General features: G+C 33.7%; 3 protein-coding genes across 9 annotated transcripts; 1 reads left to right on the top strand and 2 right to left on the bottom strand.

Annotated features, from left to right (window-relative positions):
- Positions 1-13: 13 nt before the first annotated feature.
- LOC105704460 (hemicentin-1) lies at positions 14-5,339 on the bottom strand. The gene is made up of 6 exons (XM_012433680.2): positions 4,941-5,339; positions 4,186-4,315; positions 2,697-2,896; positions 2,075-2,395; positions 1,468-1,962; positions 14-1,177 (listed from the first exon to the last, which is right to left on the bottom strand). Exons 1-6 carry the CDS (start codon positions 5,302-5,304, stop codon positions 630-632), a joined length of 2,058 nt encoding a protein of 685 aa, XP_012289103.1. The 5' UTR covers positions 5,305-5,339; the 3' UTR covers positions 14-629.
- A 1,978-nt stretch (positions 5,340-7,317) lies between these two features.
- On the top strand, positions 7,318-21,284 carry LOC105694191 (mitogen-activated protein kinase kinase kinase kinase 5). Of its 5 annotated transcripts, XM_012414630.1 has the most exons (21): positions 7,318-7,553; positions 7,630-7,687; positions 8,222-8,377; positions 8,516-8,748; positions 8,850-9,113; positions 9,247-9,442; positions 9,526-9,629; positions 9,754-9,821; positions 10,605-10,688; positions 11,854-11,892; positions 12,737-12,790; positions 13,307-13,377; positions 14,078-14,224; positions 14,618-14,793; positions 15,073-15,277; positions 15,380-15,563; positions 15,651-15,928; positions 16,106-16,189; positions 16,263-16,355; positions 16,425-16,551; positions 16,627-21,284. In XM_012414630.1, exons 1-21 carry the CDS (start codon positions 7,443-7,445, stop codon positions 16,724-16,726), a joined length of 2,832 nt encoding a protein of 943 aa, XP_012270053.1. In that variant the 5' UTR covers positions 7,318-7,442; the 3' UTR covers positions 16,727-21,284. The 5 variants fall into 5 exon arrangements, with proteins under 5 accessions (XP_012270053.1, XP_012270055.1, XP_012270054.1 ...); XM_012414632.2 differs by lacking the exon at positions 10,605-10,688; XM_012414631.1 differs by lacking the exon at positions 11,854-11,892.
- Positions 21,285-21,351: 67 nt separating this feature from the next.
- On the bottom strand, positions 21,352-24,475 carry LOC105694192 (phenylalanine--tRNA ligase alpha subunit). 3 transcript variants are annotated; one of them, XM_012414637.1, is made up of 9 exons: positions 24,277-24,474; positions 23,843-24,183; positions 23,539-23,760; positions 23,342-23,457; positions 23,079-23,263; positions 22,631-22,992; positions 22,462-22,563; positions 22,113-22,179; positions 21,865-22,050 (listed from the first exon to the last, which is right to left on the bottom strand). In XM_012414637.1, the coding sequence occupies exons 1-9, from the start codon at positions 24,415-24,417 to the stop codon at positions 22,003-22,005; spliced, it is 1,584 nt and encodes a 527-aa protein (XP_012270060.1). In that variant the 5' UTR covers positions 24,418-24,474; the 3' UTR covers positions 21,865-22,002. The 3 variants fall into 3 exon arrangements, with proteins under 3 accessions (XP_012270058.1, XP_012270059.1, XP_012270060.1); XM_012414635.1 differs by lacking the exon at positions 22,113-22,179 and having other exon boundaries at positions 21,352-22,050; XM_012414636.1 differs by lacking the exons at positions 22,113-22,179; positions 23,539-23,760 and having other exon boundaries at positions 21,352-22,050; positions 24,277-24,475.
- Positions 24,476-24,671: the final 196 nt, after the last annotated feature.

Raw genomic sequence — 24,671 nt, 5'->3', positions numbered from 1 at the left:
ACGTAGTGGAAAGGTAATAAAATCCGGTTTGGTATACAATTATATTTTATTATTAAATATTAATATAGCTTAAACATTAACATAAAATTCTCTCGATGTTTCTACAGTCTTAGTAGTAAGGTTTAACAAGAACAACAATAAATAATTTCATTGTCCGCGATGATGTTCACGTAAATGTACCTTCGTTGGAATAAGAATTAAGTAACTATAACTATAATTATAAAAATAATTAACTTTTCTAATTAGACTAAAATAGCCTTTATATACTTATCCCTTACAGATACTTTACGTATTCTGTACTATCTACTAAGCCACGCATATTCGTAAATTTTCCTGTAGCATACGCTATCGTTATATGTCTGACTAAAACGCATGTTTAAGGGTTTGTTTGAAACGTATACAATAATTAAAATCAAACAAACATAAAACTCATTAACAGGAGTGGTACAAAAGCTATTGTAACTTCAGCCAGTCATGACGCTACTTATTTCAGTTAAATATATAGTAGTGAGTATAAAAAATCCTCAATCATTCAGAACTAAAAGGGTTATGTTAACGACATTTCCATGTGTTCATTTTGAAAGTTATTTTAACATTTTCTCCACTAATCCATATTTTGTTCACAATTGTCACACAATAGTGGGTGGCTGTAACACTGCAGGAGCTCTCCGCACTTTTAATGCCTCCGGACTCATCGTTCGATCTTGCTTAGCGATCTGATCGTAATCATACATTATTGCTAGACCACCCTCGTGATTCGTTTTCCTCGCAAGCGTCTTATTCTGCGGAGAATTGACTGTCTTCCGAGGTTCCATCGATGTCGCGGTACTGTAGAAAGCATCGGCCGCAATACTTCCTTCTCCCTCTTCTTGTCGATACTGTCGATGTTTGGCTCGAAGTATCGAGTACACGCCAACAGAGATCAAAAGGAGCAGAAGGAGTAATCCCACTGCAGCCGCGGCTGCGATTACGCGCATTTCTGTGGGGTCTCGAACGATTAGTTTCACATTCGTTGAATCCCTGCCTTTCTCACTTTCTACTAGGAGAGTATATACCCGAGCGTCCTCTTTTTGTAGATCCTTTATTTCAAGTTTCGCCCAATAGCAATTAGTTATCATTTTATTTTCCGTAATAGGTTCTAATGGTAATGCCTCATATTTTTGTTGAATGCTCTCTCCTAAGAACAGAAAATTTTCAGTATACCCACCCACTAACTACTTACTATAAAAAACTTAATTTTTAAAATTTATTAGAAAACCATCACCAAACATGCCAGCTTTCTTATTTTTATTTCTAATTAATTAATCAAAACAGTACATATTAATTCAGAATATGTTTGAAGAAAAATTATTATTTTTTCCCAAGTTCTGATGTTTGTCGTAAATAACGCATCGGGCGCATATTGTTATTGTGCTCCATGCGAATTGTTTTTTGAACAAGTATATAAAAAGTAAATGATTTAATTACCGGCCCTGATGTGTGAACTGCCCCATTGCCATGCGACTAATCGGGGAGGTGGTTGTGAACAGAAACGAGACTTTAATCTGTGAACAGGTTCTCCAGCCCATCCGATCGATTCATAAAACCCTTTTCCGTCAGAGGAAGCTCTTGTCTGTATTTCAGGTGGACCAGTTACATGTAATATAAAACGCGTATCATGGGGCATTTCTCGGCGAACTCCGTTGATGCTGTTAAACGCAACGCAACGGTATTCTCCTTCGTCTGACCACATAATGTGCTTTAAACGTAGACGTCTTCCAGCGTCCATATTTTGAGCAATGTTTTCAAGCATTTCCGTGGTACCACCACGCAAATGAATCCATCTGAACTGAGGAGGTGGATTCGCTTCAAACTCTGCGCATTCAAAAGGTTCTATCGGTGTACCCAATAAAGCAGATTCTTCCACTTCGTCGAAAGTTAAATTAAAATTATTCGCATCCTTCACTTTTAACCTAGGTCCATCTAAAAAGATAAAAACGAATATTGTCTTGGTAGCACAGTTTCCTTTAACGACTGAAAAAGGAAACAAAAATGGTTAATGTATACATAAAATGAAAGAATCAATTTTACAAACATTGAACATCAATCCGGTAGTTTGCAGGTGGGCTTTCTCCGATGGTATTGGAAGCTTTGCAGGAATACAAGCCGGCATCTTCCTTTTTCACGGGCTCGAATCTTAATTCCGACCCTATCCAGGTTCCATTTTGATGAGTGCGATTCTGCATCAGCAAAACAATGTTGTTCGAGTTCGTAATGGGAGTGGCATCCTTGAACCATTTGACCGTCGCCGTAGGATTAGCGTCAGCTATGCATTTTAGGCTCATAAAGCTGGCAGAGTCTTCCAAAGCGGTAGCAAGCAAACGAGGACTCGTTTCCATCATAACTTCCGGTGAATCTGAAATTTACTTCCTAATTGGTGGATTCAGCTCGGTTCCTTCCAGAATAATGCTTATCTTTAGCCAAGTACCGTTCAACTCGTCATGCATCGCGGAAGTTTCAACCTCTGCTCTACCTGGAGAAAGCTCTTTCTACTCTTAACTAAACATTGTAAAGTTTAAAAATTACAATAAAAGCAGAAAAATTAACATTTCATTAATGTATCATGATCCTGCAAAGGGTTTACAAAATCGCTCCAGAGCAAGTAAGATCGTTCCAATAAAGAGTCTAAGAAATTCCTTCCTAGATCGTTCTCTTACAGTGAATATCGAGGCGAGACTCAGCAATCGCTGGCAGTGGGCTGGAAGGATGCAAAGTAAGACATCTGATCGGTAGACCGTGATTTTCCCTTTGACCTCGTACATGTATAATGCTGTGTGCTGCCCATGTCTTCGGATTATCCACCTCTGTGGCGTTCGTCTGTTCTCTCAAAGCTTCGACTTCGTCACCTCCTATAAACCTGCCAACATCAAACGGATAATCTCCTGTTATTCTGAATGAATTATTTTAAGAACGTTTGGCGTATGGAATAAAGTGAAACATACAGTGCGATCGATTAAACACGCGATCGCTCAAAGATCTGGTCAGTTTGTCTGAATTCCCGAGGTTCAAACGACACTATTTTGAGGTTCAAACGACGGCTGGCTAGACTAATCTAGCGAGCTGTCAAATAATTTTACCTCATGATTACCTTTAATTAATTTTCGCTTAGACGATGTTGAGATAGATTAACCTTTTTGATTCGTGCTTTCTATCGTATAGAAGTTTAATAAATAAATGTCAGACAACTTTTTGAATGTCAATGATTTAAGGATTTCAAACGAATATGTGTAAGTAACAACAATAAGTGACATCTATGGGGTAGTTTTAATTCAACTATTACAATTTCAATGATTAAATAATGCGGCATTATCGTCAGTTAAGAGGTCAGATTAAATGCACTGACAAATGACGCACCCTTGGTATGTACCGGTACGTCCGATAAACCCGTTGCATTATTAAGGTGTGGACTACGTGTAGGCACGTGCGATCATATTATAAGGACTTACACAAGGAGCGAGTCGATTTACCAGACCGTGAATTAAAAAAGGCAATTCTTGGACAGCCCTTTCCTGCATAAACGCGACGTTACGGCTTCTTGCCTTTTCTACTGGGACGAGATTACAGTCCGCGACCTGCGCTTGTAATAATGCGGTTGAGAATTTTTAACTAGAGATAGTACAAGAACGCAAAACGTTATTTTCCCACAGTCCAGGCTTATGCTTATGCAATGATATAACTGAATATAATGAGAAATTGTCAAGCTTGAATTTGTAATTTATTTTTGAAAGTTGGTTCGAGCGATAATCTTATAATGTTATTCGATGTATAATGAACCACCCTTATATAAGAAAGAAAGTCAGAAACAGTTACAAACAACAAAGAATACCATTCCTGTAAATGCATCTATATGAAGGAAGTATGAATGCATTTTACACATTTCAGATAAATGTACAATAAATATTTGTGCAATTTGAATACTACTTTGTATTCTCTTTAAAAAATATTATATTTCTTGGAAAATAGTTCTTCCTTCTCCCTCTATACATATTAGATACGAGGGCGTGTACATGTCTTTTCTTCGAAATATATGTCTTTTATTTGGGAACTCATTAACCTTTAATCACTTACTTCCTTCAAACCCCTTTAGTGCACTCATAGGCTTAAAATGAATGTTAAACGCTACACTGAGTAAATTTCACTACTCACCATTTTATGAGCGCCGGTGGATTTCCGTATCTAGACACACAGGAAAGTGTAGCTTCCTGACCTTCCCTCAATGTAAGAACGGAATTTAAAACAGCACCTCCGTATTCAAGGAGAGGCTTTCTCGGTTTGACTGCAATCCATCATTTACAAAAACGTCATGAGTACGTACAAAATAGTATTGACATTTAACTTTAATTTACGCAATTGTTTGTAATTTCTTCGATAGAAATGCATTAGCGCAATAAATCTGAAAGTAGAACGGAACCTGTGCACCGCAATTACGCATGTAATTTGTAAGTGGTCCGAGCAAAAATTGTGCAATTCTAAAAGGATTTCGAGTACATGTATTTAGTAACCCAGAAACAGGTATGGAGAGTAAACATGTTAATCGTTTTAACCATGATGCAATGCTTGTAAAGCCCATTCGCTAACACGTCCTAACTAACGGGCCTTGCCATTAGTAGTAAGAATAAAAAGTAATTTGAAATCATCTTAATTGAAATATGTGCTCCAACCATAATAGTGTTAACTGCTTAATTGAACTTTAGCATTATCGATACAAATATACATTGTTACCAATTTGTGTATAATTATAGTAATATTATTACTCTTATTTTCATACTCACTCCAATATGGAGTAAGTATTAACATGGCTCCAGTATTAGCAGTATGGGCAGGAAGACCGAAGTCGTTAACAGCTTTAAGAGGCTCGCTAAGGCTATTTGCCGATAAGTTCTCGACTAACGGGTCCTTACCTCGGACCAACAAACGAGCCGGCAGTGACGTGAGTGCATCCTGACGAGTGAAATCGCCGGGTGTGACTTGACATTCCCAGAAGCCGTCATCGAAGTGCAGAGAAGCCCTCCTAATCAGGAGGGTGCAATCGCTCTCGCGTCCGCCGACCCACTCGTACTTGTCCGGATGCATTCCAACAGGTTTTCGGTCCTTCTGCCAGATGCACTGGCCCTTCTTGTCTTGCACTCTGCATCGCAGCTGCACGTCGTCTCCAGAAGAGACTTCCTGATAAGTCGCGGGAGTCTCGGAGAACCTTTGCTCCGCCTTGCACACACCGGACACAAGGGCTACCACGATCCAAGATAGCAATCGTTCGCTCGACATTGTAAACTAATGTTTTAGATCTCTTTTTGCAGAATATTTTACAACTAAAGGTTACATCGAAACCGAAATTTCACAGCGTAGCATTTCCTTAATTAAATCATGCCACGAAGGAATTATTTTTATTTAACCGAGGTGTTTATTTCGCTCGTTGTTGGAGTGCATCGATTCAGTCTTATTTTTCGAATGGATCACTGGCCAGTCAAACTCGGTCGACATAATTTTTAATGACATTTTGAAATTATATTTCCGTATGTGTTATTAGAGACATGTTATTGCGTTTTATAGCATGTCGTTAACATGGATGTCACGGTTTCCTTCATCGATCAGGACAAGTTGGAGATATCGCTCATTTTCAAAATTTAACTTCAATCTCAATTACATCGTTCACGTTCAATTTTTAATTCAACCATTCCGTCTGATAATTACTATATGTGTAACGTCCTGACCAGTAACCTTATAATAGCGGATTCATCTTGATAGATTTGATCTTTAAATAGAAACACTTTTCTACGATCCTCCACTTAAGTCAAACTAGAAGCCCATTGACGTGATCTATGAATCACAGGTAGAAGTGACTATCCTTCGCTTCTACATGATTTCATCCAGCTTATGAATCAACCGTTGATGACACGACGTATCCTCTACAAAAGTTTATGTCAATTTTTCACGAAACCACTTGGCACCCTTACATTCCACGATACCTTAAATTTGTTTGAGCATTTGATATCCTTGGTTAATTAAATTGGTATTAAGTATTCGGTACCGTTCGCGCAGGCTTTTAAATGTATTTGGCGCGAAACTACCGAGTTTCCTGATCTTTTTAAACCGACACTTTTTAACACTCGTCACTGACTCCTTCTTCAGTGGGCCTCGACGTTAAGTGAGAAATCTCTTCGTAAGGACGTCCCTTGGCAGACTGTCGAAGGACGAGGAAGGTAAGGAAGAAGTCGCGAAGAGGGATCGGCAAACCAAGGCGGGACAAGGCGATGCGATGCGCTGCAGAGGAAGACAAGGCTCGAGGTAGGATCTAGGACAAACACAATGTAGGAGGTACTAAGTGTAACTGAGTCGGAGTTAAAGCCAGAACGTATACTAGACTGGAAGCGGAAGACGGACCCCAAACGCGGACCCATGCGTGCGTATCCAACCCTGTCTCCTCTGCTGCTATCCTTATTATTCGAGCGTGTTATCATTATGGCATGCTATGCTAAGCCGACGAAGTACCGACTTTATACATGTATCTGCCCTCTATAGCTTGTCAACCCTTCGTCACGTATCGAAGAGCCCGTTCGATATGTGCCGATTACATTACAAAAAGGTACCTGAATGAGGTAGCAATACGTGCTGATACTATACTGGGTAGGAAGTATTCCCAAAGATAATCGGAATTGCTCCCTAAAACAATGAAGAGCATTAATTACATCCCTTATACGGAATTCGATTTATTAAATTAGTATTATTTACAATAGACCCGCCTACGGTTTATTTTTAAAACCAAAGGCTTTTTAATGGGTAAAATCGTACTTAGCCGGAACCTAAATATGTCAGTACTATTTTATGCCCAAAGTCGAATACTAGTAATATCGTTTATTCTTTAAAGAGTTTATCAAAGAATTGGTGAAGATTTAATAAATTATGTCAAATTTTATAAAGATATTACTTAAACGGAATTAATGTACCCTGCCTTGCAATTTGCGAATTTCTCGTGTGTCCAATCTCTGTAAAATACAGAATGTTGTATATTGAAAGTAAACGATTTTAAATGTACACGTGTCGTGCATTGCCACATATATTGTAGAGGGCGCTCAGCAACGTGCGCACTTCAATGTTAGTTTAATAAGTTTAATCGATTGTTTTCAGCTCATGCGTAGGGTGGATCTGTATAACTGATTTAAAAAATCCAAATTTGCGAGAGAATCGAATTTCAAAGTCGATCTCGAAGATCGATCTATTCTGGGAGCATCGCGCCTATCGCGCCCTCAAACGCAGCTAACCTCAGAGCTATTGTGAACAATGGCGACGTTTCGATAGAAGTGACATCCTTCCGATCAAATGTCTTTTTACTTTGTAACGTTAACACTCTTTGTAAATATTAATTACGATCTCTAAGTATTAGCGTTAACGGAACGACATTCGTTATGGCAGTTAACGCAAACGCATTGTCTAGTGATATAAGCCGACGAAATCCACAGGACGAGTATGAACTCATCCAGAGGATAGGCAGCGGGACTTACGGAGATGTTTATAAGGTATTTTTTCTTCAATATAGTTTAGTATTATCATCAGAGAATTCGAAGTTGCATTAACAGGTTGTAATTCTTGCAGGCAAAAAGACTGTCTATGAACGACTTAGCAGCCATCAAGGTTATCAAATTGGAACCAGGTGGGTCAATCTGTCAACTGGGACATTGGCTTATAACTTTGAAGATAATTTTAACGCTTTTATTATAGTTTTATGAGTTTTTTTCCATGCAACTAATGAGCCTAAAGGCGGAGATATATTTTTATGTTTTAATCATCAAAGGAATTTCGTCGATCAGAGCATTTTGTTAATCACATGTTATCGTGATAAGAGATAATTGTTTTTTGTAATCTATATATATTTGAATAACATTGATACGAGACAGAGTTTGTATTTACTGATTAAGAGTAAGAGATATAATTTGCACAATTGTAGGTAATTTGTAACAGTTTCATATTTATTAACCTTTGTGACATTGTATAAGATAGGTTAAAACCAATGTTTTGAAATGATTATAAGTAATTAAACATGTGGGATATTTTCTTTTTTGTGATTTCATAAGAACGATGGAAGTTATTACTTGATTTCCTCAATGATTTGAGGGTAAAAATAAGAGAAACAAAAGTAATTGAAACATTACGAAGACGTTCATTTTTAGGAGATTATTTATTTCAGGTGATGATTTTGCAATCATTCAGCAAGAAATTTTGATGATGAAAGATTGTAGACATCCTAATATAATTGCATATTATGGAAGTTATCTTCGAAGAGATAAGTTATGGATTTGTATGGAATATTGCGGAGGTGGTTCGTTGCAAGATATATATCACAGTGAGTTAATTATATGTTATTACATATTATCTATATTATTGATAGTCTTATCCAGTGAATGTAAAATTGTAATATTTTTAATGTGTTAAGCATAATTGAAATAGAGGCATTTTATTTAACTCACAACTCGTATTATAGTAACTGGTCCATTAATGGAGATACAAATAGCATACATGTGCAGAGAGACTCTTCTTGGCCTAGCCTATTTACATAGCATGGGAAAAATGCATCGTGATATTAAAGGAGCCAATATACTCTTGACTGAAGCTGGTGATGTCAAACTGGCAGATTTTGGAGTTTCAGCTCAAATTACAGCAACTATTAATAAAAGAAAAAGTTTCATTGGAACTCCATATTGGATGGCACCTGAGGTATATATTTACATTTCAGTAAATATGAATTTAAAGTTCATAAATCTGTCAAATACAAATTAACAAACAATATTTGAATGGGATAACATGGTTAATGCTAGGTTGCAGCTGTAGAGAGAAAGGGAGGTTACAACCAATTATGTGATATTTGGGCATGTGGTATTACTGCAATTGAATTGGCAGAATTACAACCACCAATGTTTGATCTGCATCCAATGCGTGCCCTTTTTCTCATGTCTAAGTCTGGTTTCAAACCACCAACTTTAAAGGATCGTGATAAGTGGAGTCCAACGTTTCATAATTTTGTTAAAGTAGCACTTACCAAAAATCCCAAAAAAAGACCAACAGCAGAAAAGTTATTACAGGTTGGATTTATGAAAATATGTTATGATACATTATACATTGTTAAATGATATTATTAAGGCACTTTTGAGTTTTACTGTATTATACTAATTGCTTTTTATGTGATAAATTTCATTGTTAAATGTATTATTGCAGCATGCCTTTTTCCAAGGCGATATGAATAAAAGATTAGCATTGGAATTGTTGCAAAAGGTTTCAAACCCCAGTCATATGTTTACTGATTTGGACGCAGATGAAGACGGAGCAGTTCCAAATGTTCCACAAAGAATTGCATCGCGACATACAGCGAGACCTAGACCAAAAAGCCCAATTCCTCAATTGGATAGTGATGGTATAAGTGGGAATTTGTGTATTTTATACTTTTGTATTTTCGTACTTACTGAACTACACAGTTTTTGTTTAAATTATTTTCAGATCAAATTAATCTAGATGCTGGAACCCTATATAGAGATTTTATTTCACCAACAGTCGAAAGAAATGCAGTTTTGGATATTATTGACATCATGAATAATTTAAAGGTATATTTCACAAACATTGCATTGCACAAGCCTAATGAGCAACGAACTATCAATTTTAAATATTGACAAAATAGTATTAAAACATAAAATTAACGTTTAAACCTACAAAACATATTTTTTCTAGAGTGTTCACAATTGCGATGTTCATCCAGAGTGTGGAATTGGTACAGCTTTTGAAGATGTACAAGAAAAGTGAGTATTACTAAATTATATTCTGAAAAGAAACAAATATTTCAGTAACCCAGGAGAAGGGAAAAGGCTTGATATTTACTTCTACTAATATGGTCGACTGCTACTTTGCTTGCTTTAAGTATAAATGCTTTCACTTTTTACACATTTTTCTTTAAAAAAATATATAAATACATACAGTGAGGCTTTTATCATATGTTGCATAAACAAAGAAAAGTGCAACATTTATAAATAAGTAAATAAGAGAACCTTGAATTTAGTTATTAAAAAGTTTTATTCAATTATGTTGCTGATCTCAGAAGTAGCAAATAGAGCTGGAAGGAAATTAAATATTGTAATGTTTTTCAGCAAAGCAGCAATATCATGCAACATAGTGCAAGAGCTGTACAAGTCTGTCACTTAATTTGCATTTTGCATGTTTAAGCTTATATTAAAATTTACTGGCTCTATTGAAATGAAAACTTTTGATATGGTACATTGTAAATAATCGTTACAAATTGAAAATACTAAATCTGGTTTAAATAATTAGAGTACCAGTGTTGAAGACATGTACTTCATAGACTTTTTAGAAAATTACGTTGAATCATAACAATTCAATTAATTTCCCAATTTTCTAGCATCATAAGTGTGTCGCAAAAATTAAAATATATGCACTATGGCAAGACGGTCTTTCGAAAAGGCTTCGCTTATACTTCTTTAATGTCTGCAATACTGTAATGCTTTCAAAATATCGCATATGATATAAACAAAAATTTACAAAAGTGAAATGATTTATTTTTGCGATAGTACACTTGATGCTGATGTGAGTACAGATAGTAGACAGTCACGCCGGAGCAAAACTGGCACAGAGATATTTCATATGAGTCTCAGGTAATATTGTTTGCTTGCCATAATATTTATTGACTGACATTATTCATAATAGGTCAGTCGGAATGACATAACACAACAATTTCTACGAGTTTGTAAATAAGAGCTGAACAAATTTGATTGAATGGAGTGAGATTCGTTATATAAACTGCATCTGTAGTAACTTGTAACCACTTGAAAGTCAATATTTATTTGTGTACGTTATCTACTGTTTAAAAATACTTCACAAATTCCAGAATATTTTTATAAAACCACTAAACAAAGTTTCTACATTCCATTAATAATCTCTTTTATGGATAATAAAAAAACATGTGTGAAACACATGTCACCTTTTTAATATGATATTACTACAAGCATATCGTGTTTTGTGGAGGTTGTCTATGTTGGATACATTCAGGTTTTTGTTTAATATTGTAATTTTCATTCAAGATATTTCGATCTAATGGACTGCTTCTGTCTTAAATTTTATTTAGCGATAAACATTCTTCAATACGTTTCATATTGATTTATAAATACAATACTATATCTATTTATGTATGAATAAGAAATTTATAGGGATGTTAAGTTAAAATGTAATTTATACACATTAAAGAATATAAGATTGTATTTAATTTTAAACGGAAATGGTGCAATTGCTGATAAATCTTCCGTAATTGGAACTTATGCATGTCAGGACATGAATATAGCTTCTTGCATGATGTTGCATGTTGAATGACATAAGTGAAAACCAAAAAAGGCGTAATGTAGATTTAATTCCAGTAAGTATATTATTACCCGAATGTTTTACCTTCGTCTATTGTTCTTGATCACCTTTGTATTATTACCTACCTCCGATCATCTGGGAATTAATCTGATTTGTAATTTGTAGTAATCGTATGCAATCATATTTTATGTATGAAGACGGTTTTCTTCAGAAAAGTACGAATATGTCACTGTATAAGAAAGTATTCAGCAAATAGTTTACAATGTATTCACATAATATGATTATGAGACATATGACATGCAACACATTGTCAGTTTAATTTAATTTAAGAATTTATTTGCAGTCGATTTGAACAATAGTACGTTTTGTTTCTTTCTCCTTTTATGATTTAAAAACCTTTTAACTTTTTCTAATATATCCTTAATTTTCTGATCAGTTTGTAATTTTAATACTTTCTCCCAACAGGAGTCTATTGCAGTACATTGATGAGGAGTTGTTGCTAAGGTATTGGCAGGTAACCTTTTCCCTTGCACCTTGCACTTATGCTTTCTAATGCTGTACGTTTTACTGACTACTACAAAATCCATCATATTCATTGCAAATCCTGCAAACACTCGTGTTTAAAAAATGTCTAATTTGTTTTTGGGTTTCAGTACTTAACATGAAATTGTATCGGTGTATGGTAATTTATGCATTGCGATGATTTAAGATAAACGTTAGTTTTTGTAGTAGAAATAAAAAACGTGTTTGCATATTTTAAAAATTGTGAGAAATAGTTGCATCAATAGACATTGAGCACGATCTATTAATTGCGTGAATCAATCTCTTTATTGAGATTTACTTTTTCTATAAACGTTTTTCTAATTATTTTAAATATTCAGTGTACCCTTGAATGCTCCTCTAAAATTGTACATTTTTTTCTGGCTGAAGCATGCAAATATAGTGCACAGTCTTGAGGTCCTTGCGCTAATCATATTGGTGGTGGAAATATATAAAAAATACAGATGTGTTTAATAAAAGGCAGTTAATATATGAAAGTATTGACAGGAATACTTTTCATTGTGATCATTCCGCATTAAATCTCCAATCTTAAACTATGTGTATGGTATTCAATCAATAAAATAGGAGTAATACTGATGGATAATAAATTGTTTATATTTTATACCAGTCGAATGAAGGAATTAGTCAGTTAATGATAAACTAATATTTTAAAAATCTCTGGTTACCTAATGATTTCTTATATGACCAGAAATGTATCAGAAATGTTGATATTCATTGTTTTAAAGGATTTTATGAAATGCTGGAATAACTGTTGACTAGTAAATATTATACATTTTTTTATGTTTAGGGGAAATGCAGTGTCAATGGTTAGTGGACATTGCGACCGGTTATACTCCATGCAGTAAGTAAAGTAACAATGTTATTTTTAAGTATGTACAGAATATTTACTTTGCATTCATTAAACGTTCTGTATAAACAACGTATCTTTTGATGTCATAAGAAATTAATATAAATGAAAATTATGAAATTGTGATTCCAATGTGATGTCAGGTACCGTTTATCTGTAAAGTGGTCTTAACCAGGAAAGATACTTTGCACGTAAAAGGATGTCTGTACATCATTGCAGCAATAAAATTGTGTAGATAGTTGGACCATTGCAGTAATTAACAAATTCTACACATTTGACAATATATTATTTCACCTTTTTATATACATTGTGCTAAATGACATAAAATAGTTACAATATATTTTAAACAATTAGCACTTTGCATAGTTTCTTTGTAAACTATCATGTAGGCAATGATTTAATTGTATTTCAACTTTCACTTGTTTAGTTGTGTTTGTTATACAATTTATACATTTTTTTATAAGCAGTACCACATTTTATTAGTACTACATTAACAATTTTTATTCGTAGAGCTACTCTTCCGATTGGAGAATCATCGAATGATTGTGAAGTGCACCGGGGCTTCTATGCTAATATTACCGGTGAGTATACTTATTTATTCTATATACAAGTAAAAAATGTGCTCTGTAACCAAAATGCAGGCATTTGTAAATTCATTATTATATGTATCAATTGTACGTATACTTGTATTTATATCTCAATTTGTACTTAACTATAGAAGTTCCTGATTGTTATTGCTGTTGAATCGGTTTTTTGGTGTTTATCTAATTGGTTGTTTATTTTTGCTGTAAAAATGGAAATTAGTCAATTTCCCATTAATTAAATTAGTGGTATCAGTATCTGCTCTGGGCCATTACTATTATGTTATTAACTTCTGTAGTATTCCATAAAAAGGTTGTGTTTATTTTCATTAGTACTTTAAATATCCGTGAGAATTTGTACACCCTCACAAAACTTTTATATAACTTATGGTCAACCCTAGTTTGTTTCTAACCAGTTTACAGTAATATTTTTCAATTGTACAATATAAATTGACAAAACGTCAAGGATTTAGGATTCATTTAATTTTATACACATTATAAATATAAATACGCTTGCTGTAACACTATTGCAAACGGCTTACTACTAGAAACAACTACACGTAAGAATCGTTGGAACAAAGGAATCTGATTGGATAGTATCACACTTTGGAGAAGCACAGTTAATGCACTGTCAAGGATTCGGATTGTATATTTTCTGGTGTGGTCCTACAGTAGTGTATAAAGTAGGTTCGGTGTATAGGATCTCAAGCGAGTCCCAGGCGTCACAGCTCTGTGGACGAGTTGTATGGCCTGGTCAGTGGTTCCCTCTCCTTAGCAGCTGTCAATGGACAACGTCAACGATCACTCTCGGATAGTGGGCCGAGAGATGAAACCCCACGTACTAATGGTAGGAGCACGCATCTTGAATTAAGGGCATGCCCATAAACTCTAATAGGTTACAAGCATTGCGTGCATGTTTTGCCGAAATCTCATCACATAGTCCTATTTCATAATTCAGATAAAAGTGACTACCAATTTCATGTATCTCCCTGGAATAACTAAAGAACGAACTTCTTTGAGGAAAAATGTGTGTGATCATCACTTAGATTCATACACATTTACATTTACTTAGCATCACTATTTAAACATCATCTCACTAGGTTCATCTTCCCTTCAGCACGCTACTTTCTTTAACTTTTTACCATCGGTTATTCTTAGTTCACATCGACACTCACCTTCAACCGTTTATACATTGTACTTTTCAAATATTGTGTCATTGTTGGGCAATTCTTTTTTTCAGGTGACAATGAGACGTCAGGTAATGGTGAAGGAAATGAAATTGGACCTGATCTGTTATCGGACACACCTCCTGTACCTCCTAGGAGAAGGGATCGGAAAAGGCATACACCACCAAGACCCATTAGTAACGGACTTCCTCCTACGCCAAAGGTTCATATGGGAGCATGCTTTTCAAAGGTCAGTAATATTACCAAAATGAAACAATGTTATCGAAATATGTTTAGAAAGATGTGAAACAACGTTTCTGCCGTTGAATTTAAATGAACATTGTGATCATGAACTATATTTTGGAAGTGCCGGGAACAAGTGACGAGTACGTTCTTACAGTGCGGTAGTTGCTGACACTGGTGACCCCGTCAACATTCGCCATATTAAACTTTAGCCGAATTTTTAGATATATTATAATTTTTCATTTACTTATTGACATTGTTACATTATTATCGTATTGATAAATAGGTATTTAATGGTTGTCCTTTGAGGATACACTGTACAGCAAGTTGGATTCATCCTGACACGAGAGATCAACATTTATTAATTGCAGCTGAAGAAGGAATTTATAATTTAAACCTCAACGAATTACATGAGACTGCAATCGATCAATTGTATCCAAGACGTACAATTTGGATGTACGTTATTAAAGATGTGCTCATGTCTTTATCCGGTAATATAATTTATATTCCCATTGACATTTGATATGCTGTCTATGATACTATTGGAGTCATGGAATCATAGTCGATTGCACGTAATTATATTCAATTTGTAGGAAAGACACCCCAGTTGTATAGGCACGATCTGTTAGCGATGCAGAGTAAACAAACGCATAGGTTTTCTTTACACATGAATAAAATACCAGAGAGATTAGTGCCTAGAAAATTTGCATTGACCACTAAAGTGCCAGATACAAAAGGCTGCACGAAATGTTGCGTCGGTAGAAACCCTTATAATGGGTGAGCAGTACATAAATTATCATTCATTATATTTTGTTATACATTTTAAGTATCATGAATGTAATGAAATTTGTTTCAATAACACAGGTATAAATATCTATGTGGTGCAGTGCCAGCGGGAATATTTTTAATGCAGTGGTATGATCCACTAAATAAATTTATGCTGTTAAAACATTTTGACTGCATATTACCTTCGCCATTAAATGTCTTTGAAATGGTTATTACACCAGAGATGGAATATCCCATGGTGTGCGTTTCAGTGAAACAAACCTACCAACAAAATAAACTGAAACTGGATTTAATTAATATGAACTCGGGTGCAAGTTGGTTTCATAGTGACGAGCTGGAAGATATGGACGGTTCAGGTACTTATTAAAAGTGTCATATAGTACCAAAGAATTGAGAAAATAATTTATGTTAATGCTTAATATAATATATTTTCTAATTTAGTTGCAATTTAATTTGTGAAATATCAGACTATTTGCATCCGTTTATGATACTTACGCTAATTTGTTGTCGTTCACATTTTTCCAATTCACCAGCCACTGTGATTCCAAGAAGAGAAAATCTTCAAGTAGTGAATGTCACACAACTCGAAAAAGATGCAATACTCGTATGTTATGATAGTAAGTCTTTTTCAAGATGCCTTGGTCCTAATTGTCTCATCTTTTATATATCGCATATATTTGTATTATGTAGATGTAGTCAAAGTGGTGACGTTACAAGGCAAACCACGATCCAGCAAGAAAGAGTTGTCAGAAATACGTTTCAACTTCCAAATTGAGTCTATCAGTGAGTAAACCTTTATTAAACTCATGCTTAAAAGTGATTATTAAAACTAATCTATAATCTTTTCGTCAGTTTGCTTACCAGATAGTGTATTAGCATTTCATAAACATGGCATGCAAGGAAGAAGTTTTAAAAATAGCGAAATCACACAAGAGATTAGCGATCCAAGTAGAACGTATCGATTACTTGGTTCAGATAAGTAAGTAATCGTTTTATTGTATAACATTATATTTCAGTTAACAATCATTTGTGTAACAATTATTTGCGTCTGTAGGGTTGTGATGTTGGAGAGCCACTTAGTTCACACAGGCACGTTGACGGAATCAGAAGGAGCGGATTTGTACATACTTGCAGGACATGAAGCTAGTTACTAGGGGATTTCGAAGTAATTTAATTACAAAAAACGCTTCTTATGTGTAAATTTATACCGTGATTGCAGCAATGCATAAATTATTATTATTTGTTAAGGTTATGCCTAAATCATAATTAATTTCTTTTTACGGAAACAAAGTTTAAAATGTGTCTCGGTTATTAACTGCTGACGGTATCCTCGTAAAATGATGTATAAAAATCAATGGCATCACAGATCATTTTACTTCGTTACGTTCTAGATCATTTTTCATTATAAAGCTGACATCTCTATTTCCTTACGTGAATCACATTAAATTCATTCATATTTGAAGCGATTGTCTAAAACCACTTTCTGTTTGCAGAAATAATAGTGTTGAATTTCGTTTAATTGATTTTAGTGCCTAAAACTCATTTTTAATTATTAAGCACACATAGTATGTAAATAAATGATATAATTACGATTTCTCATGAAACTGATTTAAGGCTCAAGAAATGTCATTGATGAAACATGGTATTCTTTTGCATTATCTGTATTTGTTAGTGAAAGTATAGTGATTATGAAGAGTGCTGGGTTTCACGGAGAATTGAAATACTACACTATTGTAAAAGATGAAACATTAAATTAACAAACGAAAACGTTAAAATAATACCAGAATAGGAAGTTCTGATCAGGTCGAAGTTAAAACATGAAAACATTATATTGAGAATGAGGCACAACACTTTATATATTCTAAGTACACTTTTAAATGTGTTTTAATCAGGATATTAATTTTCTTTCTAACCTTTTATCTGGATTTGTCACGGTTGAGTACTCTCATATTCAGCTAATTTGTTCGTCAAATAGATATGATTACGTATATCTGCTATGTCATTCGTAATAAGTCGCAATCACATAGTTGCAGTACTCTAATAAGTAATAACAGTATTGTATTTTCTACAGTTTCAAAAAAAGAAGTTATTGATAATTGAAGTATTCAGCGCTTTTTTCTATCTACTTTCAGATTTTAAGTTTTTGTACACCAAAGTTATTTACAAAAATATGGAAATTATGAATATGAAACTACCCAGATATGGATAAAAATTGTCGAGAAACTATTGAAGTTCTATATAGAAATTTCATTCTGTACATATGATATAGAAATCAAAAGAAAGTATTATATTACTTGAAATTCAATCGATGTATGGCTTGTAAGATTTGACTGCTTACTGCTTTATACTAAAATTTGAACAACTTGAACGAATATCAAGTTTTGTAGCAGCATGTACCTACTTTTTCATGAGCAGCTAAGAAATAAGTAGCACATTGTTGTGGCCGATTAACGCGCATGAATTCGCACAACAATGATTATGAATTAGTAATTAGGTAGTTTTGTTTCTGCTACTCGTGAAATGCCAGGTTGAGTGGTGTAAGTTTTATCTGTAATGTGCCGGTATAAATTGTTTCCGTTTCGTAAAACTCCCTTACATCCCATATTTACGGATATTATGCATTATCGTTAATTTTCGTCATGCGCAAAATGTTCTGCAGTGAAAATTTGATAGCTTATCCAAAAATCGAAAAGTATGCGTTACCCTACTTTCAAAATCGAAGTAATTGTCTTTTATTAAAAAATAACATTCCAGGACAAGACTTGTGTCAATAATTGTTTTCTGTGATTTCTGGATAAATCTATTTTATCTAACAGAGAAATTATAAAAGACAAGATGAAATATTTTTAGAAAATATTTAAAAGTTAAGTACTAGTAATATCGGCGCCAATTAATTTGTTACCACTATAGACGTCAAGAACGAAATTGTTAGGTGGCATGTTCACATTTTTCTACATTCCGGCATTCACTTGACTTGAATTTGTTTAATGTATTTTAAAAATTATATTTACTTACACCACATGTGCTGTACTCTTTGTATAGAATATAATTATGTGTATGTATATTACATTGCTTTTAAAGGTAGTTACATAGCTGCATTTATCAGCATTTTAGGCTGACTCGCTAATTACAATTTTAAAAACTTCCACAGTAAGGTATTGGGAATATATTTCTCTTCATTGATAAATAGTTCTATTTCAAATAATATGCCTACTTTACCTCGTGTGTAAAACTATCTTATAGGTTAAATCGCATCAATCAAATAATAACTAAGTGCATTGCACCTTGGTTAAAAGCGATTGCGTAGTTTATTTAGAAAAATAAAAATTGCAATGTCTTCCGACTTTGGAAATCGAATAATGAAAAAAATATGTTAAAGAAAATTGTATGTTTTGGAAATTTTGTTTAAACGGTTGCATTAAGACTTCTTTTCGCATTTAGTTCGTTCTTCAAACCACTTTATGTATAGCTTCTTTTAAACCGAATGGATCTATCAGTGTTGAACCAATCATTATGATTTTTTCCGAGTAAAAACTAAGCACTTTATTTATAAAAACTATGTGATTTTACTGATATTTGAGTATACTACAAAAAATATGATATAACGACATGCATTTTTATAAGTTCTGAAAATATTAATGTAAACTATCTTCAAATTACTCATACAATTAACATAAGTCTCTGATAATTAAATATTTAGAATTTTACATAATTATCGTACTTCTGAAGTTGATTTCGATACATAGCTCATGACTACAAAGTTTATCGGAATTGTCTGCACTTCTGAATTTGAATCCCAGAAGTACTTCAAACCATTATTCATTCACTTTTATAAAAATCGTAATTTCCAAAGTGTTACATTCTGACGTAGTATACTCAACAAGAAAACAGGTTAAAGAGAATTAAATTTACACATAAGTAAGTCATTTCACTATTTGTATAATTTTAGATCACAGAATATGAATCCTAGTACATCCATTACAGATTTGTGATTAATTTCATAATAATTCACGAGACAATAATTTTAGTTACAAAAGCGAGTGTTTCACTGAATGTAAAACGGAGACTAAAAAGTTGCTTAACATGTAGCGTCGTAAAAACTTGTTGCTAGTGAAATGCAATACATGAAAAATGTAGAAAAGCATGGTTTTGTTCTCCCACGACTTACCAAATATGAGAAGGGAACTATGCAACTTAAGTAAAACCCGAAAACACAGGCTGCACATATCCATGTTTTGCTCACGACCTCAAACAAGAATTCTCCGTGATGAAATCTCATCTAGTATTGAACGAAAAAAAAAAAGAACTAGCAATTTATATAGATCTCTTTATAGACTTACAGATTTTCGTAGATAAGAAAATAAATTAGTGCAGCGATGAAACGTACCTGTCCGCACAGACCAGTTTGGCGGCTTTGCCTCTGTATTTTTAATACACTTCATTTTCGCTAATAGACAAAGTTTAAATCCTAATCTTCATTTTACTAACATTGACATTTTTGAAAAATCTTTATCGCTCTTTTCGTTGCTAGATAATTATGTGATAATTACAAAAAAACACACTACACTTTCTTTTGCGACGATGTACCGCACCAAACACGTGGATACAAGTTTTTGTTTACAGGATACCTGATACATAATAAAGTAAATGTAAACATATTTTGAGAGGCAACACCATAGAATAGATGAAAGAAATATGTAGGTATATATTTGATCTACTGTTTAAACAAAATACGTGTGCGAACAAAGTGAAACACACCTATATATTGGTAATTCAGAATTTCCTCTTATTGTGACGTTTGTGAGAACAAAAATGATGTCAGTATGTTAATAGAATGTTGTTAACCAAAGCTTAGCGACGGATAATACTAAGAGAGACGATATCCAATAAACTTATTCTTACAAACGAATGTAATTCCGCGAGGTAATTGACGATTTATGTAATTCTTTTAAGGAGCTTCTGGTGATGTGTACTCGTCTTGATTTACGGAAAACACAGAATTTCACAGAATGTTGTAAAGTACATGGAATCATAACAAATGTATTAAATAAATATGTTTGGCAACTTGTAAATAAGTTACACAATGTGGATATCAAAAGGAAAAATTATAACAAAAAGTTTGTGATTAACATGTTATCCGATTGTTACTTTTTCTTTTCAGGATTATGAATACAAGTATATCCGATTTTTACGTTAATAAAATTGATGAAAATATGAAGTAAAATGCATATCTGACACATTGCAGGAACTCCTTTACAGTGCAGATACTACTTTTCATACGTACCACATAGTAGGGTAGTAATATACGATTATATTTATAGCTACAACTGAGTATTTTCCGACAGTAATAACGATCGATAATCGCTGCAGTTATGTATGTACATATTGTTTATAGCAGATGTATTTGGTTCACACGTTTTGTTCTAGCAAAATTTTTATAAGTACATTGTAAAAATAAACTATTTGTGTTATGTATTAATGACCCTTTTCCACAGTCTTCCCATTTCTATAAAGCAGGAACTAGAATGATATAAATCTACCTAATTTATTAAAATTTAAGATTTTACATAAAAGGTGTTAGTATAAATATTCCAGGAAAACCTATAAATACTTTTGAAAGTTGTGATGAAATTTATGTAACATTATTGTAAACATTCTTGATAACGTGTCAATTTTTTTTTTTCAATGTATGAAGAGATATGCTACTGAAAACTACTACAAAAAAGTGAATCTAATATTGTGTATAAACTAGAAAAAAATCATTGAATTATGTCTTGAATACATGTAAGATTCATCTTTATTTTACAATATTCACAGTTTATCAATATATTTTTGCACAGAATTGAGTACAATATCGACTACAGAAATGTTATCACGTAACACATATTTAGATTTTGATTTACTACTTATACAACGTAACGTGTCTTTAGTAACACCATGCAATATTTTGTGTATTTTCTCTAAAGTCGAGTCAATTTGGGCAGCATAAATGGGACCACAGCTCTCATATCTTAATAAATTGTGATTTTTCAACTCTATTATGCGGTTCAAATATCGTGCTATATTAACTTCTCCAAAAATTTGCAAATCTGAACATTGCATTACAGGATCGATAATATCTGCTCTCCAAATTAAAACTATAGGGATTTCAACATTTACTTGAGATGTCTGAAAATTAGAGCAAAATTCAGATAGCTGTAAAGGATATTCTTCCACCGAGGAATGGACATGAATTGAGACAGATACTGTGAATTCTTTCTTAGCCAATTGAAGCAACGTCTCTAAAGAATATAACGGACGTTTTGGATTACAAAATATGATAAGTTGGTCAATCTGAACATAACTCAATTTGGTACATCTCTCTTTAGTATTGTCATCAAGATCATTTCCCGCATTCACTAGGTTTGAGGATGTAACATTCATGTGTCGATCAAGCACTTCTGTCTTCTTTTTTAGTGGTGCAGTCCTTGGTCCAGTTCTACCAACAAGGAAATAAATGTTTCAGTGTTTTAAAAAATGTTAAGAAAATTTTAATTATACATTCTTAACTCTTTGTAGATGAAATTCTTGTAATTGCTTCTTAGATGTTGATTCCAACAATAAAGGACTGTAATAAGTTTAACATTTTTTAAAGAAAACGCGTTCTTTCTGAAGTTTAAAAGAAATACTCCATTTCGGCTTTGAAATGCTGTTTTGTAGAAGCTTTTATAAATTTCGAGAACTTGCTAAAGATTAAAGTAAAGTTAAAGATGTTTTATTGTTATATAATGCAATATGAATTTCATACTGTTTACCTCATGGCAATTGGAGAGGAAGATAAATAAAACATTCAATGCTCTAACTATTTATTTGTATCAAAATGTTGCAATAAATTAAAATGTATATTTACTTTTCCAGTCGACATATTGGATTATCATGCACCATCTGCAAATCTACTTTAGGTCCAACCAAATCTCTTATATTGTTAATGCCATATTTGATCATTGTGGGTCTGAAATATAAAATTTACTTTAGTTATTTCTTAAAAAATGTAAAAGGCACAAAAAAATTATAGAAACCTTTCTAGAGATAAACCCCATGCAATGACACGGACGTTTTCAGGAATACCCATTGGCAGAAGCATTTCTGGCCTAAACATGCCACTGTTTCCAATTTCAATCCATTTGTTTAAACCATTGTGATAACAGAAAATTTCCATACTGGGCTCAGTGTACGGATTATAGGCGGGTTTAAAATCCAGTTGTGTGATACCGAGTTTCTTAAAGAATTCGTACAAGGTGCCAATCAAATCACCTAATGTTAGATTGTAGTCTGCAACTACACCTTCCACTTGGTGGAATTCAGCAAGATGTGTAGCATCTAATGTTTCATTTCTAAATACACGATCGATACTGAAATATCGTACAGGTTTAAATTCACCCTGAAAGACAAATACTATTGCTATACTTGTATGAACACATTTGAGCAGTGTACAACAGAATCTAGTCCATATAATATAAAATGTACCTCTTGTATCAACTTATACAACATCCTAGCACTGACAGCAGTTGTATGAGTACGTAACAGATTTTTCTGGGCTTCTTCAATTTTCCAATCATACTGATAACCTTGAGATCCATACCCACCTTTGCTATGTACCTTTTTAACTCTTTTCAGATATTCTTCTGGAAATTTGGTACTAATTCTTGGCTCTAAAATTAGATGAAGGATACTTTCTTAATTACTTTTGCCTTGTCACTGGGCATAATAATTGCAATTTCATAAAGAACCTGATACAAAGAAGGTATCATGAGCGTCTCGAGCAGGATGTTGTTGAGGTTGGAAAAGAGCATCAAAGTTCCAAAAAGAACTTTCAACAAAATTATTTGTTGGCATCTCTAAAAATCTGTAATAAACATACATGGATGGAATTAAGTTCTCTTTTTATGCGTATTATGAAAAATTAACAACGAAAAAGAGGAATTACCCCATTTCAAAAAATATTTTTCTAAATTCCGCCCGGACTTTAAGTAATGGATGAAGGTGCCCGATGTCCAGCATGGCACCAAGAGCATTGAAATTATATGGTTTAAATTTCTTTTCACGCCAAGCATTATTTACTAGTAAATCTGTTGTTAAGTCAGCTTCTTGTTTCTCAAGTTTTATTGCAAAGTTTTCGCCTTTGCTTAAATTCAAACTTTTTATAGTTCTGGTATAAAATAAAGAGAATATTATATTTTTTAATCAGAGATTTAGATATTGAAAAAAATGAATATTACTTAATGACTCACATTTGGTGAAGTAATTTTCGTTTTTTGTAATCTGCTTTAACTGTATCTGGGATGTTTGATACATCTTTTAAATGATTTTGAACAGTATCCGAGATGGAAGATACTTTTTTTCTAACGATAGATTTATCTTCCACGACATGAATCACAATCCAACCAGCCGCCAGTGCCTTAGAAATTCCTATATTTGCATATTTTATCGATGACTTAATTTCATCCAATGGTATCCCATCATCAGGAACAGCATTGTAAATCACTGCTTCGTGACTTCCATAAGTTGCAACATGTTGACCTTCTGGTAAAAGTTCCCATTTTTTGTCCGTTACTTGCTCAACATTGATAAGCTGTTAAGAAGAAAGTTGTTTAAATATTACTCAAATATATATTAAATTCAAATAAAATGATCACATTAGCGTAAATAAGTTGTTTGGTCTTACATCTGGAACTGACTGCAAACTTTTTACAGCACCTACAACTTTCTGATGGTCTTGTTTAAGAATGACTGCTAAATCTAGAGTATTAGCACTGCCATTCTTATCGATATACTCTAAAATATTTTCGGTTAACTCGTTCGTCATTTTCAGTACTTATAGATTCACATTTATCCCACCGGTGTACAAAACAGAGATGAGTTGGGAGATTGCTCACGGGCAGGGTCGCGCGATCGCGTCGTGTGCTGCCCTCTGGTTTTGTACGTGAGCTTTCACCGTTTTTTGCGCCCAAGGGCGGCGCAACAAATTTCTGACAGGGACTCACGCACTCGCGATGGCGGTGCCATCTACCAGTCGCCGCTGGCGGCTCACGTACTCGTGATGGTAATACCATGCAGCTG

This window comes from Orussus abietinus, unplaced genomic scaffold (assembly GCF_000612105.2).
Source record: "Orussus abietinus isolate OABI.00-Male unplaced genomic scaffold, Oabi_2.0 scaffold52, whole genome shotgun sequence".
NCBI classification, from domain to species: Eukaryota; Metazoa; Arthropoda; class Insecta; order Hymenoptera; family Orussidae; genus Orussus; species Orussus abietinus.
Note: the sequence above shows the minus strand (reverse complement) of the source record. Positions and strands in the feature narration are given on the sequence as shown.

Coding starts and splice junctions, on each gene's coding strand:
- LOC105704460 (XM_012433680.2), bottom strand. CDS start 5,304: ATGTCGAGCGAACGATTGCTATCTTGGATCGTGGTAGCCCTTGTGTCC. Junction 2,897..4,185: donor CCACCGGCGCTCATAAAATG/GTGAGTAGTGAA, acceptor TGATGTTGGCAG/GTTTATAGGAGGTGACGAAG. Junction 1,963..2,074: donor CTACCGGATTGATGTTCAAT/GTTTGTAAAATT, acceptor TTATCTTTTTAG/ATGGACCTAGGTTAAAAGTG.
- LOC105694191 (XM_012414630.1), top strand. CDS start 7,443: ATGGCAGTTAACGCAAACGCATTGTCTAGTGATATAAGCCGACGAAAT. Junction 13,378..14,077: donor CTTCTATGCTAATATTACCG/GTGAGTATACTT, acceptor TTCGGTGTATAG/GATCTCAAGCGAGTCCCAGG. Junction 15,278..15,379: donor TGTGCTCATGTCTTTATCCG/GTAATATAATTT, acceptor TTCAATTTGTAG/GAAAGACACCCCAGTTGTAT.
- LOC105694192 (XM_012414635.1), bottom strand. CDS start 24,417: ATGACGAACGAGTTAACCGAAAATATTTTAGAGTATATCGATAAGAAT. Junction 23,264..23,341: donor TGATACCTTCTTTGTATCAG/GTTCTTTATGAA, acceptor ATCTAATTTTAG/AGCCAAGAATTAGTACCAAA. Junction 22,564..22,630: donor TGGGGTTTATCTCTAGAAAG/GTTTCTATAATT, acceptor TTTATATTTCAG/ACCCACAATGATCAAATATG.